We start from the raw sequence: 19,990 nt of genomic DNA on the forward strand, positions 1-19,990 counted from the left end.
TTAGGCTTAGCTTCTTGGAAGAAGAAAAGAAAATACAGGCAGCACCATGACACTTCCATGCTGTCCATAAGCAACTATTAAGAGAAAAAACACAGACAAACCACCTTCACCCATGGTGTGAGATACGAGACCATAGGTATTTGCAACTGCACCACCTGGTTTTGTACTTATCCCTGGTAAAACTGACGGGCCAGAAGGAGGCAGAGATATTTAGGTCACTCCAGAAAAATGCAAAACCAGAGCTCCTACCCAAGCACATTCATGAATTCTCAAAAGTGTCAACTTGAAGCAAGTCCACCTCTCATTCAGCAACACACCTGTGTTGAAGAGGCTTTGCCTGCACCTCCCTTGTGTAGGCTTACAGAATAGTGACTCATTAAATACTTGGGCATATTTCTTACCCTAGATTAGAGGAAAATGTTTCCTTTGATAAAAGAAAGTGAGTTTGCTACACCTGAAAATGAAGCAAAAAAGTCAAAATCTTATTTATCACAGCATGATTCTTTATTGACCAGTGAGTTTTTCAATATACAAGAAGAATAGTTCTGGACTGATTTTGTTTCTGAACATAGAGTACTTCCTAGCCCCTGCTTTTTTGAATGCCATCCTTCGGGTTTTTTTGTTGCAGAGTACTGAAATACAAAATTTAATACTATGTGAACAATTTCAACAGAATATTTAATAAAAAGAGAGTAAAAAGTTTAACACTTTTAAAAAAAGCAATATAAAAAACTGCATTAGGAGTAAAATGCAGGTCCATCCCATTGTCCAGTCTGTAGTACGAGTTATTCATTTTCTCCTGTAACAAAGAGGTGCACGTTTTTCTTGGACTGTAGCATTTGAGCTGTGCGATCTATGCCAACCACTGCAGCCAATTTCTGAGCATCATACTTGGAGTAGAGCACAGTACAAGTCCAAGTAGCATCCACTCCATTGTCTGTGGCCTTCATCATGTTACAAATCTCACTGTAGAAGTGGGAGTATGTTGGTAGCTCATAGAAAATGAGGTTCCTAATGCCTTTTATTGTATACCTGTATTAGGAAAAAGCAAAGAAGTAAATTTGTTGCCAATTTTTACAAAATGTGAATGTTAAACCACCAATCTTGTACAGTTCTTCCAATTTCCATCAACTTCAGTGCTCATCAGTTGTAACTCAACTCTACAAACCCTCTGTCATGGACTGAAGACTAAATAGAGAAGTGGAATTTACTGGGGAAATCTACCACTGTCAGGCACAGTGACTTCCTCTAAAGTACTGATCGCCACCAACTTATGTAGTAGTCAGCCTCTGTAGCCTGGATTTTAAGACAGTGAAGCCTGATCAGACTAAGACTCATGAAACTTTTTGTACTTGTCAAAACATCTTCTGCTAATAGAAAAAATCCTCTTCCATTAGGAACTTGTAAACAGCTCCAGTCAGGACGTAGCAAATTTTCCAAGTGGCCTCAGTTTGCTGTACTGCATTATTGAATCAATTACACACCCTTTTCCAAAATTTTATGCAACTACTGTGGCACAGATGAACACAAATAAAAGGCCCAATGAATCCCATTTGCAAGCTATATCATCCTGTCCTGATATCAGTGGAACTTGGCAGCACTTACCTTCCTGAATAAAGCCTTGCGCATACCCAAGTATTAAAGTCTCTGCAAAGGGACTGCTGACAACATGCGAAATCTTTAAACTCAACAGATCTTACTTCAGTCAAAGATGTCCTCAGAGAGATCCAACAGATTCAAAAAGCAGTACAGTCCATCTATGATCAAGGTCAGACTCAGCCTTCAAAACAGCACACATGCAACTCAGAGGGAAAACTCGGTCCACAATTTACCTTTTGTAAAAGTGGAAGCGCTCAGTGAACAATAAAAACTGCTTCTCTCCCTTGAGAAAGAACCGCCTTGCTCTGCAGACAGCAGCTTTCTTAGTGTATTCACAAATGTGAGTAAAATTCAGGTCCTCTTTCTTGAAGTAATTTCGAAGACGCACGTAGTCGAAGTATGATGGGACGTAAATGAGCGTGTGTGACATGATGGCATCGCGGTACTCGGGCAAGACTTTGTCGATGAAAAACTGAAACCTCAGTTAAGAAAACAAGTATGTTGTAACCAGAGCTAAGATTTAGCTTTCTGATACTGACATGACCTCAAACATAAATACCATCCTACAACAGACTACAGAAGATTTTCTAAACATTTTTCTTCTTTTTAACTTCATAGGATTCCTACATGCATAGAGGATAAAAGGCTTCATCAGTACTATGCAATCATGGCAGAGACTGATATTCCTTTCCCAGACTTTATTCTCATGTGCCTTTGGGAAGGAGAAGGCCAGTATTCCCCTCCATGTGTGCAGAGCCCAGCCTGCACCTGAGGACTAATAAAGGCATCCTACTTGTGGTGAAAACACAGTGTGCTCTGCAGGGAACAGGATGCTCCGCTAAACCCAAAACTGCAGTCATTAGGGCACAGCAAAACAGTCTGAAACACACAGTACCTTGCATCTATTACAGAAGTTACACTTTCAGCTTCTAATTTCCGAAAAACATGAGGAAGTTGGACCACAACGTGGCTAATGGAGCCAACGAGTGGCACGTTGCGGACGGCCACCTGTGAGAAGAAAGCGGGATGTTAAGGGAAGCAGCATGCCAAAGGCAGCCAGCTCTCTGCTTGGAACTCACATCTGCCAGAGGGGCACAGGGCTGTTTTTAGGAAAGCTCCAATACAAAACTACTGTCATGTATACACATACTGGATCTGCTAAATACACAATGACTACTAATGCCCTGACTTCGATATATTTGAGATGATCTACTAAGGTTTTTACTTTTCTTGTTTCTTTCAAAGTACTAAGAATTCATGCTTCTTATACAGTAGGATATTTAAAAAAAAAAAAGGAAGCAGGTGAACCCTCCACTTAACAACAACATAAATAAAACAAGATAACTTCTGTGTGTCAAATTAAGAAAAAAAAAGTCCGATTTCTGACATAAAACAGCAGTTATCCATGAAAGAAAAGGATCAAACAAGCATGGCTGCATAAAGAGTAGTTCTTCATGCCTCTGGCACAGCATGTAGCGTCATGGAGAATCAGACTGCATTACTTGGGTAAGTGAAATGATTGGCACAGTCTTTAAGCAACTGAGTTATGGAATTTTTCTGCGCACTGGGTTTTCTGTTCCTCTCCCCCTCCCTTCTGTCAGCATTAGAAGAAATCTTTCAGCTCATCTGTGAGCTCACCTGCCCAACGTAATTGAAGCAGTGTTTGTTGAAGACAGAGTTGATCTGGGGGTCCAGAAGGGCACTGAACAGCAGCGTCTGCCGGTAGTATTTGGACCAGTTGTTGAGGTTCAGCATTCGCACTCGGGAAAAGTCTACCCCGTGGGAATCCAGAGGCAGCAGGTTAATGTGCTTCATCAGGTGCTACACAGACAGATGGAAACACATCACTACTGACATCCCTGCACCCTGCATGCAAAAGCCTGAACTGCATCGAGAAAGAGGGCAGGGACCAGCAAGACAGCAGAGCATATAAAACAACAGTATCTCCCAAGACACAACTGTCTGGAATTTATTGACCACAGCAAGAATAATTTACTTGATTTTCTGCCACAGAACTGAAAGCTACCATCTCTTTAGTCACCAGTAACAGTAACCTTTGCTTCCAATCGGGGCAAGTATAATGGATTTGTTTGTATTAAAGTCAATGGGCCCAAGGTTTCTGAGCTAAAAGAAGCCCAAGTGCAGTTCAGCTCCCATCACATTCAGGGAGAATTTGGGTGCATGTGAAGAAATTCACCTCATTTTTCCCTTTAGTTGCACCTAAAGGGAAAAACAGGAAACAGGCTCCAGGACTCATTCTTTGCACATCATGTAGACTCATATGCCCTTCCTGGGACTCATGAGGAAAGAAGACACCTTCTGGATTCATTCAAAATGCACAGTAACATCATGCAGTCAAAATGCCTGGTCCAGGTACTTCCAAGGTGTTTCTGTGTGGGAAGAAAATCCCCACCCTTTCTGTCCTGAAAACTTTTATTAACCAAAAGCCAAAAAGCACAGGTACTACCACATACTAGCCACAATCCAAAAGCTCTGTTTTCATTAAATGTACACAAAAACGTTCATACTGTTTAACTATGGACATGACTAAGGTTTAGTATCTTGGCAGTCAATGGAGACATGCAGCAGCTCTTATTGCTTTCTGGGAGAACCTGAATTAGGTTGTAAAGATTCCTCATATGGTTGCAATCTGACTGAGACACTGGGCAGTCAGACAGCTGGCATATTTTCTCCTAGATGTGATTAAAAGAATCATCACTATCTCATCCTGCAAGATAATTAAAACTGTCCAAAAAATATCTCTGATGAAATATACCACTAAGATTTATAAAGAACAGGTGCTGAATACTACCAAAATCTGTAGAAAGAATATTTTTAGTATAAGGAAAATATCAGGGTGGTGGAAGAAAAAGGAACAAACATACATATCTGGAATCAAGTCAATAAAAAACAGCAATACTGCTCACTGCCAAAACCGAGTTACACCAGACTAATGAGCCACAGTACAACACAAAAATGAATACATACGGAAGACGCACCAGAACGTGTTCCCAGTTCTGCATCAGGTAAATATCTGCTTGATCAATTATGAGAATTTCTATTGACGACAGAAAATCAAAATCTCTCTTCTTCTCCCCCTCTGCGCCAATAACAGTCCTCATCCCCAGGGGAGAGGCAATGATGATGTCTGATGAGTAAAATGGTGCATACAGCCTCATACTCTTCTGAAGAATTGCAACCCCTGTCCAACAACAACCAATGGCAAATTCTTAGTTAAGATCAATTATCAACTGTATTCTTCTAGCAGGCTCTGTAACAGTAACTCCCTACACCTCCTCTCCCTTGACACATACTGATGATAATAGCTGGACACAGCTAATCTGTCGGTAACTCTTCTGTCCTCAAAAAGTACTTACCCACTCTACCCCCATTTGTCAAGCATTTGGAAAATTTTCATGAAATTCAGCAAAGTCTTTCTTTTAGTAGTACTTTTTTCCAGATTTTTCAGAACCTGGACAAAATTTTTTGACCGAAACATATTTTTTTTGTGATATTTTTTCTGCTAAACAGGGAGATGAGAGGGCTGAAGTACTTCAGGAAAAAAAAAAAAGCCAGGAATTATTAACTACTCTTTTCACCCTAAATCCTAAACTTTGGTCTCTGCCTTTAGGTATTATAGTTACTGTTATTTTAATCTGTCATGAAAGATTTGGTGCAGACCTCTTGACTATATAACTGCCTTTATTGACAGAGCTGCAAGATTTGCTACTAAACCACGAAGGTGAAGGTTCTTCATATTACAATGACCAATGCATGACCAGTTTTGTACGTTGCCTGCCACTGCTTCTCACACCATATGCTGCAGGGTACATGCTGATGCAGCTTATGCATCACCTCTCATGTTATAGACAGGAAAGGGAAGGAATCAAAGGAGTTTGTGTCATAACTACATGGCAATATTGCTAGAACCCAGTTTTCTGATCTTAAAAATCTGGCTAGTCCAGACCACATTCAAATGACCCCTACAGTCTGCCCAACAAAGGAGTCTCTCCAACTTCTTTCTCTGTCTGTGTGAAGCCAACTATCACAAGTACAACTGAAGAATTTCACACAGACAGACAGTGGTGGGGGTCCCTACTGCTATTTTAACCCAATGATAAAAAAGGGGAAAAAAAAAAGAAAAAAAAGAAAGGTACAACTGGTTGAATTTCCAGGAAGAAGATATCACTTGTCAGAGCATATACACAGCTTAGCAACATCAATTCTTTTTTCTGTTTAAAAATGTGAAAGAGTGGTTTCAGTAAGGCATAACAAATGTGCTTTAAATTAGATCTTTGTGCAGGAGTAACAGGGTGTGAGGCACAGTAAGAAAGAGAAATTTTTCTGCTTCTATGATTTGCTTCTGCAAGCAACAGCACTGAAAGTTTGTTCAAGCATTTCTTAACACCTAGTAAGTGGAACAAGCAGACTGCGTTATGGGAGAAGACTGAAAGGAAAATTATTATGCTACTGAAAGGAAGATGCTCTCAGCCTGAGAGATATTCACTGGGGAAGGAAGAAAGAAAGACTGAGTGTGACCTGCTTGTAATCTTCATTACATTTCTTGGGGTGCCAATTTATCTTCCGAGGCGCAATATTTCAAAAGCCTCTGATCTGTCAAGTTAAGTTAAAAAAACTGCCTTCTCATCTTGGCAGCTCCAGGAACCAAGCCACTAGCTAATTCTCTGCATACTGAGTTACTAAACAGCATAAGATTACAATATTATGAAACAGTCTCAAATTTGCTGCTGGTCCAACACTCCTACTTGCTGCCTCCCTTGCTTTTCATGAAAACCACGGGAAAAAAAGCAGAAAACTGCTTTGCTCAGTATTGAGCTTTAAGTTTGTTCCAACCATTACCAATTACAAGAGACACTGTGAACAGGCTGATTAAACCCCAAAGATTTTTTTTTATAACATGAAAGACTTTGCTGCATAATCAAGGCTATCTTCAAAATGAGGTGTGGGCAGTCCTTCTAGAATAAAGCAGTCATTGCATTTTAAATGATTCTGAACTTGATGCGAAAATAATTACTTTTCTAATTTCTCTTCCTTTTTAAGTTCTGGCAAGGCAAGAAAGATTTTCAGAAAAATCCAACTTGCCAGTGCAAAAACAGCAGGAATACCAAAGAGCCTAGAATCTCACCAGAACTTCAGCCCTGATAGCTCCTAGACATTTGGGAAGATCTTGTTACTTCTCAGTTCTTTCCAAGCTAAAACCTCTCTGTTCAGTAGGTCATTACCAATTCTGAAGTGGTCATCAATGTTGCCAGCAAAGACGGCTTCATAATCTTCAGGTCTTTTCAGGTTGGGGGGCTTCTCTTCCGGGTCAGAGCCAAACTCCCCTTTGAAGCGCTTTTTATTACTTACATCTATTTTTTTTTTGTCATTCACTTCAAGAAGATTGATGAAAATATGCACAATTCGCAGAGCACATTCCCTGAAGGGCACTATAATCAGCACCTGCACAGATCAATAGTTACAACAGAATAACCTGTAAAATATGAACACTCACAGTTAACTGTATGTTAAATTCTTTTTTTTTACTTGGATATGCCACCGGGGGGCATCTCAACAATCAAAACAAATCTGACATGCAGTGGGGAAGGAGGATGCAATGGGATGCAGTGTGGTCATGAACTGGTACTGGCCAGCAGCTCGGCTTGGTTCCCCATCTCACACCCAGGACTGAACTGAAAACTGAACTGGGGAACTGAAAACTAAGCACGTTCTCCTGTTCCCCCTTGCCCCCAGGCAAGCAAGAGCTCTCCTGATACAGAGATGGGGTCAATGGCTGGCTTCTGGGTGAGTGGCAACAGTCTCTGCACAGAACTCTGAAATATAGATGTCTAACAGGGGAGTCAACACAGAAACCAAAGCCATTGGCCAGGTGTGCAGCAAACACTAAAACCCGACTCTGGAACTGTTCAACAGGCAGCTGGCACACCGGTGACAGGCTGGCCATAGTTGAATCCGCCTGGTTATCAACTAGAGGATGCTGTGAATCCAGGGAGGACTGGTTTGGGGTCCACTTCCCCCAGTTATGACAGGTGGCCTTGACAATGGGATTCCCTGAGGTCTCCCAGGTACAGAAAGATCCTTCCATGCAGGCAAGTCCTTACAAGTGCATAAAGACAAAAAAAACTCTGGCACAAACCACACTGGGTGACAGCCTACACTACCTGCACTAATGGTGAGGACTGATGTGGAAGCACCTGTCTGTGCTAGTAGATTTAGATATGGAAGCAGGAAAAGGTAACAGCCTGTAGCGACATGGGGACAAACAAAGAGGTAAGTCAAACTCATGGCTCGGCACAGAGACAGGCTGGTTAACAACCCCGTGACCACTGCTTCTTGAAGGGCACTTGCCCTGGCCATAGAGCACAACTTTTGGGCACGATAAAAGGATGTGGAAAGCCACATGCCCAGAAACATGTCACCTGAGGGAGCAGCAACAGAAATACTTCTGTATAAACTACCAGGATGTTTGTACAGGCACCCAGGGTGGGGACTGGGGAATCATGTTAATGGAGCTCTCTTACCTTAGGCCTAGTGAGCCCCTGATCCCTGTAGTCATCTGTGTCGGACCCCGGCTTTCGGTCTCTTCGCTTGGCATTGTTGCTGAGCACCTGGGCATTTGCCTTCAGAACATGGTTCAAGGCATGCAGGCAGTAAGCATGACGGATTTCTTCTCCATTTGTTAAAGCATTTCTTTCTGGATAGAACAAGTCCCGGTATGTATTCATGATACAGAAGAGGTCTCTTTGCAACGGGGTAAAAGGGGAATCGCTTGGTTTGTTCACCGAGGAGAGAAATTGTTTATTCACTTTTGGCCAAGTGGACTCCAAAGGCTTGTGGAGATAAAGCTGTTTCACATCAACTTCTTTGTCTGCTTTCAAAGTTTTATGTTTCTCCAAAGTGGAAGAAAAAGTTAGTTGGCCCAGTCTTGGCCACTAAAAAGAAAAAGCCAACAACAAAGAGGAGTCATATGTACCCAATTTCGTATACTTAAAGGCATGTCACCAGAGCTGACAGTTTAATCAAGTTCATGACATTTCAGAAATTACCTTTTCATAATATAAGTTCAATCCTTTTTTTCAATATACAATCTCTTTTAGAGTCTGCCAGGGTAAATAACAATAAACTTGAGCTCAGCGGACCTGGATGGATCTTGCAGTGATGTGTCTATAACTGTTCTCATTTTACAGAAAACTGAGGAAGGATGCAATTTTCTGCCTAACCCACCCAGCAAATCAGTGGCTCGACCCAGGGAAAAAATGAAAACCCTGGACTCCAACTATGCTTACCAACTGGCCACACTGAGGTACCTACATTATTTAAAGATGAAAACAAACCCATTAGAGGCTAATCCCAGAAGTTGTGATTCAATTGCTAAATGAAATCTTGCTGGGTGTCTCTCTGATTTTGAGGGCAACAGCTATCAATGTAAGAGGGAAAAACTCTAAACTTCAAGCCTTCTGCCATGCAAGCTGTTCCCAACTATCCCCATAAAGTAGCTACACCACTAAGCAAAGATATATCATGCACTTCTTCAGGTGGCACTGGTAATTTTGGCCACCGTATTCCAAAAAAGAAAAAATTAAACTTTTTTAAAAAATCACAGCTTTCTCTCCGACTAACTAACCATTGGATATCTTCCAATGAATGTCACCCAGCATATGGCTGACCAGAATGTAAGGCAACTCTCCAAAACAAAATCAGATGTGAAAAAGTTAGGAAGCAAAGATTTGTCTAAAAATGAGCATTTTGAAAACCAATATTCTCTGTTAAGCAATGAGGTGACTTTCTGGTACTGTAATTCACATATTATGGCCAGAATTAACAATATAAGTATTAAATTCCCCTCCACCGGCTTGTCAATGCCACCCTGAAGCAGGAATGTGAAAGTGCATCACAAGTACTTATAAAACAGCACATGGTCACCTCAGGTTCAGCTGCAGAGCACATCCCTGGCATCATGCTGTCAACACTCAGAAACAAGCCCTGTTTCTACTCTATGTCAAGGTTTTGGGATTACAGATCAAACTCTACAGCCACGTGTTTCAGATGTGTCACCATGTGCCTACAGAACAGCAGACTTCAGATTTCAACTCTTGCACAGCACTAAGTGCATAAGAAAACAATTCGACAACAACAGTGACAAAATCTTGATATTTCCAGTGCCAACAGCTAATAATAACAATTACAATCTACTTAATTTTTATATAAAAACAGAATTATTTTAATCCAGGCATCTTTAGGAACTCTGTAAGGGTACAGAACACTATTACCTGGCTTTGACTTGAAGTTTTAGGAAGGGTAGACATTTTCTCTATTTCTTTTTCTTCAAGTTCTTTGTCCATGTGCTGTTTAAATGGATCTATTTATAACAACAACAAAAAAATAGCCTGAGAACTATTGCACCTAATAGTGGAATCAAGTTTCAGAATGGATTTGCAAACGAGACGAACATTTTCCATGCTGAAATACCACAATTAAAACTAGTTATTCCAAAGCATTTGGAGATGAGAGAAAGGATGTCAAATTCTCTCTACAAGAACAGAGGGAACAGATTTGACAGATTGCGTTTAAAAAAGAAAAAGAAGCACTTAGGGAAGTACTAGAATTTTCAAGCACAAAACAAATGTTGGACAGGAAACCAATATGTAGTAGAAAACACTGTGACAATTTTTTGCCTTTAGCTTGAACACATCCATCGCTTGCAGGTGAAAAAGGCTGTCAATAGTAAAGTCCCAAGTGAACTTACTGCCCTTCCTAATTTATAAACAGTTCTGCCCAGGGCTTTGGCCAGTGATATGAACACAGTTTGTAATAAAGTACGAAAATATTAGGGGGGTTATGGAGAAGGGAGGCAAAAATTGCCTGAAGTGAGCAGTAGTCTGATCTATCTAATCAGCATTTCTTTTTGAAAAGGAAAGGAGAGGCAAATAACTGTTAAATCATATTACATTCAAAGACACTGGCACACACAAAGTCACATGCAAAGCTTATTTTGAAAGCCAGGCCCTATTTCCTGCTTGCAGCACAGCAGCGCTCACTGCATAAAGAAAACTAATTAGGAACACCAGTGCTTGCCAACAAATATCCAGCCCACATACAAGTTATCCAGGCAAAAGTCAAGACATTTGCTAATCATGACACTGTTGAGAAAATCTTCCCAGCAACACAAATGAACAGTATCATTTAATTGTACTACAGGCTCGCTTCTCAGTTGAGTTTTACTGATTCCAGCATTTTTCAGATAAAGTAGAGGGAAGAATGGGATGCATTTTCAGGAATCCTAATGACCTCAGGGCCAGAGTAGAAATTCATCCCCTTTCTGCTATCTTAGGTGACTCGTTTTCTGTAATAGATTATAAAGACACTTCCAAGCTACACGAACCCACTGAGAAGTAGTGCATCATTTATAGGTGGAACAAAGCTCTTAGGATACTTAGCATGCAGCTGGAGAACTACCATTCTCATTAAAATGCAATGCCAACAGCCTAAGTAAGTCATATTCTTATGGTAACAAGAACGAGCTGTTTTTTCTATCACATGGCCCTTTGATGCTTCCACACATTTCATGTATCAACCAGGCTGCCTCCCAGATCTAATGTCACCTGCTGCTCCAAGATGACAAGCCAGCATCACTAGGGATGCTACAAACATATTTCTCTCTCTCAAACTATGCCATCTTATGTTAAAGCCACAGAGCATAAAATATGAGCAGAAGCTCGGCAAGTGCCAGTGTATGGGATATCGCTGAGCGATCGCACACCTGCGCAACTTATTTGTATTACATATGGTGGGATGACTCCAACACTGGAGCTCAGATGCACCCAGATTCTGGGCTACACCTTAAAAGACACCACACATGCTCTGCTGATGGCTCATACCTTCCTGATCCTGGTGCAGCCAGACTCCTCTGCATAACCTTCAAAATTCTGAGAGCCCAGAGCATTTGTCTAAATTACTGTGGTTGCACCAAGCTTCTCAAGAATCTCACCTCTAACTCCACTGAGTTGTGAAGGATGCCCTCACAGGTCAGCTTTGTGATTATCTCCTGTGCTGTTTGTGCCAAAAATATCTTCCATAGTCAAGTGCAGGCTTGCAGAGCCCTTCTTATTACACTGGCTTTTAAAACTACTGTTAAAGCAACAGAACAAGATAACACCCTCCACACACATTTCTGGATCTTCATACTTCAAGCTTTATCGATCACAGCAGAAACCATGCATTAATCCCAGTCCACAGGGGATACAGAAATCAAATGGTTCAGCTACACAACTGTATTCCTTATGGAACCAGCTCACACATGGGCAATGCAATGAATAATGTCGTGGAAGAACGTGGAAGCTACACAGAGTATCCTTAAGGTGTTTGATAATTTAAACATGTTTACAGGTACTCTTCTAAATGCAGATCCCTAAACACAAACACACTACCTTCTGAAAAAGCTTGTGAAGAACTGCTGTCTCTTGTATCTGCATTGCAATCTCCACTCTCCTCTTCCATGAAATTGGTTTCCAAGCTAAATTCAGATTCGTGTTTCACATCAGTAAACTCCTCAATTACTCCATGACGTGGGTCACAAGAGGTATCTGCACCATCATCCTGCTCCTGGCCGAGTGTCTGCTCTGCTGTGTCTGTAGCTGTCAAGGGAGAAATGGGTTATTTTCTCCTGGAAAAGTTACTGTCTGTAGATGTTGTTCACTCTGAGTTACTGATCTTTTTCTCCCAATACTCTATCAAAAAAGATAAAACCAGGCTTTGTATTGTACAATAAAGACGACTTTTGGCTAGCATGCCAAATGTTGCATAATACGAAATGTGTTTCCCCAGAGAAAATTAAAAAAGGAATGTCTTTGATGAATAAAACTTTTAGTTTCCAAAGACCCCAAGTAACTGGAAATAATTAAAACTTGACTCCTCTCTCCCCGCATTTTTTTTGCAGACTTCATAAATGAGGATACCTCATCATAAAGGTGGAGGTTTTCTCCCAGTTTACATACTCTTTCCTCTGCTATGAGGCAAACCTTTCCCTCCTCTCGGTGGCAGCAGCCAAGCCAGATGCTGCTCAAGAGAACAGCTTGTGTCTCCCATGAGTGGGTGAGAACCCCTGGTATGCTGCTCCATGTGGTTTTCCCCTGTGCTGCCGCACAAACAACATCTGAGGAAGCAGCAGTGGGCTGTCTGACAGAAAATGAGCACAGCTACTCTTTCCCCTGCTAAATCCTTCAGCAGTTGCTGCTCCCACCCACACAAGAGGCAATGCAGCAACAGAGTCTCCAAGGCAGAAGAGCACCCAGCCAACAAGTCAGTCTACACCAGGATCCTGGCTAAAACCACGTTACTCAAACAACATTTACCAAAGCACGGGAAAAGACAAACTACCTGCTTCCTCCTCTGGTACATCATTCTTATCTTCTTCACCTCCATCTGCTTCTCCAGTCTCCTGGGACCCTTCACTGTCCATTTCTGCCTCACTTTCCCCAGCTTCTTCTGATTCACTTTCATCTTCCTCACTCTCAGACTCAGGAGAGGTCTTCAGGGTAGCCAGCAGCTTATGATATACAGAGACCTGTTCCACTTCAGTCTCTGAATCGCTTTCTGCACTCGATTTATCAGAATTCTCAGACTGGAAAGGAAAACACGAGTGTAACAGCAACAACAGTAACAATTAGGCAGCAGGAAATTACCCTTACTTCTACTTCCATTGTTATGTTTCCCCTCTCCCATGCAACCCCTATGCAGATGCAAAGGAATTTTTCAAAAGCCACCATTTTATGCCGTCAGTTATGCTGGACACCTCCATTTAGATTTTGAAAGCATCTTGGGAGACAGTCTGAAGTGCCTTGTTCTGCATGGATTTGACTGGAGCATCACAAAATCCAGTTTTTTCAGTCTCAACAAAGTGAGGGCATTTGATCTCCACAGACAAGGTATTTACTGAACTAGCATTACATTCTTCTAAGAAAACCACTCAGAGATTGAAAATCGTAGAAGGGCACCCCTACAAGAGACAAGCACACTGGAAATGCTTCTGGCTTTCAAGAAAGTAAGTGAAATATCTGTCAGTTGACAATTGATGCCTTAAGCCCCTAATGTTTTGTTGTTTTTTTTTTATTTTATTGGTAAGCTTTATAAGTTTTATAAGTAGATTTTAAAAGCAGCAACCCCCCCTCCTTTGTCCCTTGTCCCTTTCCCTTTCTCTCTAGCACCCTTGTTTACACATTCCTTAACTCTCTTACCCCATTCTATGTTCCCTATATTACTCATACCCCTGAATATAGCAGAAATGTTTAGTCTTTTGTCAAGGCAAGGCCTAGATTGTTGGCAGAACAGCATATCAGGGCCTAAACCACAGAATACAGTCAAGAATTAGGTAACTATGTACCCTTTGTGCTCTGAGGGAGATGAAGATGGGATGAACAGGGGATCCCGAAAGCCCCCCAACTCAATTCTCAGGGGGTGGACCCGGGGCAGACCAGAGTAAAGGCCACAGGGTGGACACATCTGGGATTGGATGGATGGTATTATAAAATGTAACATCTCAGGCACAGCCTGCTGTGTCTTGTAACATCTTAGCCTTGGCAAATAAACCCTTTCTTATCTCACCCCTAATTAACTGCTCTGGAGATTTTTTTTCAGCACTTAAATTCCACGGCAACACAATGGTTCCCCAGGGCGCTGGTCAGGTTTGACCCAGTTGTACAGCCCTACACTTCAAACAAGCCAGAGTCAGAGCCAGTTCTGTCCTGAGCATGCACAAGCCAGTGTCCAGATTATAGACAAAATTATAGTGAAACAGGAATATAGGCACAACATCATTTACTCCTTTCTTAATTCCTCTCAGCTCCAAAAGGAAAAAAATCAGTACATACTATATTACTGCACAAAGTTGCTAAAGGAAAAAAATGAAACAGAGCAATAAATTTTTCCACACTAAGACTCTGAAGTGTTTTATTAATTTGATGATACAGGAGGTTACCAAATCCTGACTGAGAGGTAAAGCACTGGCAATTTGAAGAAGAGGAATGAGCATTAACATATTTCTTTGTTCAACAGAGAATGAAACATCTCCTAACTCATGCAACACTAAGTGTATTAACATTATTAAAACAACTTAAAGCATGATATAATTTTCACTGTAACTAAGTAATATGCAAAAAACCAAAGAACTGCTGTTATTTCCTGCTGCTTCTGCCCTCTCATGGTATTACAATTTTGAGTTAGACATTGTAGAGAACAATTCAGAGCTACACATTTTTTTCTCCTAAATACTTGTTTTCTAACTTAATCAGTTGGAATAACTTGGTAACACGAAATGTAAAGTTTTTCACTTCACTGAACTACACAAAGGTGAAAGTAAGGAAAAAAATACATTACCAGTTCACATATTTGAGTTGCTTCTGGTCTTCCAGAAACCCTGAAAAGAAAGCACTGAAATATCTTACTCTGTCAATGAAGTTATATACAGGACGAAAGAGATGAGGGGAAGAGTGAAAGGATGAGTTTTACAAGTTTAAAGAAGTTAAAAGAAAGTTTAAAACCAAAGCATCACACATTTCTCCCTAAGAAAACACTGCAACTTACCCTGAAGGGTCACCCTCTAAGATGATACTACACCCTGTACACAAAGCCTAAGTGCTCAACCATTACAACAGATCAATAAAAGTTCTGAAGTAAAATCCAGCTTTAATCAGAAGATGAGGTGATAAAAGGAACTTAAAAGAAGCTAGCTACAAAGATAGTTTTTACAAAGTTAACCAGAGCAAGAGCCTACCTTTAGCACTAAATATTGACCTATGAAGTGGGAAAAAGACAAACTACAGGAAAAATAGCATTAATTAACCAGTGCTGGGACTGCAGTTCTGTAAACAAGACACTGTACACAAGCTGAGCTTAAACTAACCTCAACTGTTTCAAAAAGATGCAGAGCCTTGAGTGGGACTGAGCGTCACTGTACAGCAGGACACTCTTCCCAGCAGGACAGGGCTCCTCCGCCTTCCATCCCAAGCGACACAGACCAGGAGGGTCCCAGGGGACACACAAAGAACAGACCTTTACACTGTGTGCCTCCTCCTAAAGGCATATCTTAACCCGGTGACACAGCAATGTTTTCCTCGCAGGCTTCCAAGGCTTTACAGCAGCACCAGGTCACACAGCACCTGGACTGAGGAGCTCGCTCTTCACAAATTTACACGGGGGCACCAAAGGACGGTGCCCTCTCTGACAGACGGGCATCCTGCCCAGGAGAGCATGGCTTTTATCACACAGGTCTTCGGTACTATATTTTCACAGCCTGTGCGGCATCGGAAAGGGGCATGGAACAAACAGTGGGAAAGCTGGAGCCCTGACAAGCCAAGGGACGGGCCTGGTGTCAAACGGGCCAACTTCGCACTCCTCCGCTTCCTCACTCCTCTCGGCAGCCTCCGGGCTGCACCACAAGAACCCATGACATTTGTGGCAAGAAAATCCGAGCCCAGATTTCCTGCCTTCCGTTCTCCTCTCGAGATACCAGGCTTACGAGCGGCAGCGCACCATGCAGCCGCAACTCCCCTCCCTCCCTCGGGTTCGCCCACCCCGGCACTCACTTGTCGTAGAAGGGGTGCTCCTCCCCGAACTCCCGCAGGTGCTTCTTCTGTTTCTTGCTCAGGCTGCGCAGCAGCTCCCGCCCGCTCCGCCGCTTCCCCATCCCGGCCCGGCTCCCTCCACGTGGGATGCCCCGCGCTGTACGGCGGCCCGGGCACGCCTCTGTCGCACGGCGGGGCGGAACCCGCAGCCCGGCACCGCCCCGGTGCTGCCGGGGGCGGGTGTCTCATGCCCGGGGAAGGCGGGGCCGGGGGGCGGCTGGAAGGAGCGGCGGAGGCCGGGGGTGAGCCCCAAGGGCCGCGCCTCGCCCCGCCCGCCGCCGGCCAGCGAGCCGTGAGGGGAGCGGGGCGGGCGGTTGTGCCTGCGAGCCCCGCTGGGGAAGGCGAAATGCCGGCAGGGAACACTGGTCCCAGATTGTGTCCCAAACCCAGACCCAGTCCCGAAGATGCGCCCCGTGACCCCAAGCTTGGTAGGGGCCGTGACGCGTTTCCGCTGCCGTAGCGGGGCTGAGGCCGCCGAGCAGCGTGTTCGGAGCGCAGCCGGCACCGCAGCCCGCACCCCGCCAGCCCCGCAGCCCTGCACCTCGCCAGCCCCGCTCCGCCGTGCCGGGGCTGCTCCCCCCGGCCACGCTCCCAGCAGCCGAAGGAACGGCGACGGCTGCCCCGCACGGAGGGACGGGTGCTGATGAAGCTCAGGCTGTAATGAGGGAGGGCGGAGGGCGAAGACCTTCTCCGTTTCTCTTTGCACCGCAAGCTTTTGTGTATAATTACCATAACATATATTTTATGTATATTATTACATAATAAAGTATATTTTTTTCGCGTACATTGGGGATATGATTGGATAAGCTTGGGCGTTTGTCCTGGAAATGGTCCAGGTTGGAAGAGACCACAGGTCCAACCTCCCTGCTTAAGCAGGGTCGTCCTAGAGCACATTGCACGGGATTGCATCCAGATCGTTCTTGAGTATCTCCAGGGAGGGAGACTCCACAATCTCTCTGGGCGATCTGTTCAAGTGCTCAGTCACCTGAACAGCAAGGTTCTTATGTTCCAGTGGAACTTCATGAGCATCAGTTTCTGCCAGTTGCCTCTTGTCCTATTGCTTGGCATCACCAAGAAAAGCCTGGATACATTCTCTTGGCACCCCTCCTTTAGATATTTATACACATTAATGAGGATGAGTCAATGAATCATGGAGAGGATGCTCTTGAGCTTTACTGCTATGATAAAATTTTTTAATTCTCACAGCATTACAGATGAATGCAATGTCACTTCCAATCTCTAGCTACAGAAGCAGTGATGATCTAAATACAGTCTGATCCACCCTCTCCATACCTTGAGGAACACTGCAAATGGCCTATTCAGGTAGACACTACTTGAGATCCAGCATCTTCTTCAGCTGACCCATGATCTGCAGTGCTTTTGGGAAAACCTCTACAATAAACCTAGAGGAAGAGACCCAACAGAAGTACTTAAAGTTCAGACTGCTTTATTCTGAAAGGTAAAATCAAAAGCTCCAAATGAAACCACACTAAATTCTGGATCTTCAAATATCTTACTGCTGAATAATACTTTAGTGTGCACGGAGATAAACACTTCTATAGAAAACCACTTTACGTTGTGTCAAATAAATTCAAACTCAATTCTTGACTTTGAAGTTCTTTATATTCCTTACATTCCCCGTGTTTCTGTATGATCTAGCAGAAACTCCTCTGGTCTTTAGTAAGGAGAGACTACAAATGGTGTTGTTATGTGCAAAGCACACACAGTAGGTTTCAGTTTGTCTCTGTGAGTATAAAAACTAAGTGAGAGCAAGGGAATTCCAAAGAAGATGGAGGCAGAGAGTATTTTAGGGGAAAATGGTTTAGCAGCTGCTGATTGTAGCTTCTTGACTATCTTGTCTTCTTGTCTATCTTGACTTGAGGGCATCCATGGATGTGACTGAAGCAAGGAAGCACAGTTAACTGCACTTCAGTTACACAGAAGCCTCAGGGAGTTGTTAATCCTGCTGTCTGCCCCTTCAATAAACCCCTGTGGTGTGGAGGAAATTGTCTTAATCCAATCCATTCTACTGACCCTCTTTACCCAGTTCCCCATAGCAAAGAGACGTCAGTGGCACTTGGCTGTGCCCAGCAGCAGAAATTCCCTTAGCAGGCTCTGTCAAAGCCAACACATTATGTAACAACACTGACTAAAATAAACAATTTCCAACTACCAGGATTTTTATGTGGAGTTGGCAGCCACGCTAAGAGGAAAGATTTTGCCAATCAATCCTACCTCTTTCAGGAGGAGGTTTATTTGTATGTTGCAAAATTGTTTTTTATCGGCTTCTGCAATTTGGCATCGGGAGACAGCAGGAAGAGCAGGAATCTGTTCAGAGCTGAATTGTGAGAGCTCAGGAGCTCTTTGGGGACTGAATCTGGGTGCAGCTGCTAAAGCAGTGAGCAGCTGGAAACCTCCGCATTCCTGTGTGTTTAAACAAGAAGGGGAAATAACAGGACCTTGGTGGCAGTAAGGTTATAGCCTGGACTTCAGCATTTTTTGTACACTCTTTCCAAAATTCTGGCTCTGATGATATTTCACAATATTCCGTGGAGTTTTGCTCTGCCTTTTTTTTTTCACTAATTAAAAATGCATTAATCTCAGTCTTTTGTGATGCTCTGAATGCCAGCACTTGCTGCTGTGACCATTTAGTCACAACTGTTTTGACAATAACAGATGGTTTTTCTAGCAGTTTACAAGATTTGGGCCTGTAGCTTAATGTCTACTGTCACCCCCTTTTCCTTCATCCTGACTTCCATTTAACCCCTGAAACCAATGAGACTCCAGAGATTGCTTCCTTCTTTCTGCTTAACTCCTCCCTCCGTCCTCCCCACACCTTGTGTGAGAAGGATCCTGCTTGGGCAGCATTTGGTGTTTAGGATTAAACTATTTAAAACACAGTGGTGCCATTCACAAGTGTCTTAAGAGATGTGCTCCCCAGAAGATTAACACCTCAGCTTCCCTGTGGTGAGGCACTGGCAGTAAAGCTGCACTGACACTGGTATCCCATGGACTGGAGAGCATGTAGCCACCTAGTGTTGCACGATAATCCTTTTCTTAAATTAGATCTCTCCACTTGAAAATTTTAAACCAAATTGCTAACTAAACTTGTATTTCTGAAGAAGTGAAATCACATGTAAGTTACACTGGAGCTCCTAGTTGCTAACATGATAACACATCTCCAGTGTCTCTGATTCCAGCAATAATGTAGGAAAGAAAAGGAAGGTAAAAAGCTTGTGTTATTTGTAATCTGTTCTGCTGACCCAATTCTGTCAGCAGCCACAATTAAACCCTGTCAGCAGAAGTCTCTTGCTGCTACCTGTGTATCTCCAGCACTTTTATCTGCATGACATGTTCCAGAGACAGATGGGTTATAAAAGCTGCTTCCTTTATTTTAGAGAACTCTGCTTATCTGAACATAATGGATTCCTCCTTGCTAGTTTATTGCCTTCATTCTTTTGTTTCATTTCATGTGCAGCAGCTCACTTATATGCTTTCCTTCATTCCTGCTTTTCTACTTTTGCTTTTGCCCATTCCCTTGCAAAATGACATTTCTTTCATTTTAGTGTATGTTTTTAATTGGAATAAGTATGTTGATCATATACTCTCTTCCTATGCAAATGCAAAATGGAGAGCTAAATTTAAATAATTTGCTCTAAGTTACTTAAGCAGTTTAAGTTACACCAGGGACTTTAGCATATAGCTTATAAACTTGAATGCTGTTTTATTTACTAAATGCACTTTTGTGGCGT

General features: G+C 42.7%; 1 protein-coding gene across 1 annotated transcript; it reads right to left on the minus strand.

Moving 5' to 3' along the window:
* Positions 1-482: 482 nt before the first annotated feature.
* UTP25 (UTP25 small subunit processome component) lies at positions 483-16,393 on the minus strand. The gene is made up of 12 exons (XM_064648328.1): positions 16,200-16,393; positions 14,992-15,031; positions 12,997-13,240; positions 12,048-12,254; positions 9,891-9,979; positions 8,142-8,552; positions 6,843-7,062; positions 4,599-4,801; positions 3,238-3,420; positions 2,495-2,607; positions 1,833-2,078; positions 483-1,032 (listed from the first exon to the last, which is right to left on the minus strand). The coding sequence occupies exons 1-12, from the start codon at positions 16,298-16,300 to the stop codon at positions 786-788; spliced, it is 2,304 nt and encodes a 767-aa protein (XP_064504398.1). The 5' UTR covers positions 16,301-16,393; the 3' UTR covers positions 483-785.
* Positions 16,394-19,990: the final 3,597 nt, after the last annotated feature.

The sequence above is a fragment of the Pseudopipra pipra genome, chromosome 3, assembly GCF_036250125.1.
Source record: "Pseudopipra pipra isolate bDixPip1 chromosome 3, bDixPip1.hap1, whole genome shotgun sequence".
Classification (NCBI taxonomy): domain Eukaryota; kingdom Metazoa; phylum Chordata; class Aves; order Passeriformes; family Pipridae; genus Pseudopipra; species Pseudopipra pipra.

Excerpts from the sequence above, each read along its gene's own strand:
- UTP25 (XM_064648328.1), bottom strand. The coding sequence starts at position 16,300 with ATGGGGAAGCGGCGGAGCGGGCGGGAGCTGCTGCGCAGCCTGAGCAAG. Across the intron at positions 3,421-4,598 it reads AGAACTGGGAACACGTTCTG|CACCTGATGAAGCACATTAA; the intron begins GTGCGTCTTCCG and ends CTGTCTGTGTAG. Across the intron at positions 2,608-3,237 it reads GCTTCAATTACGTTGGGCAG|GTGGCCGTCCGCAACGTGCC; the intron begins GTGAGCTCACAG and ends TTCTTCTCACAG.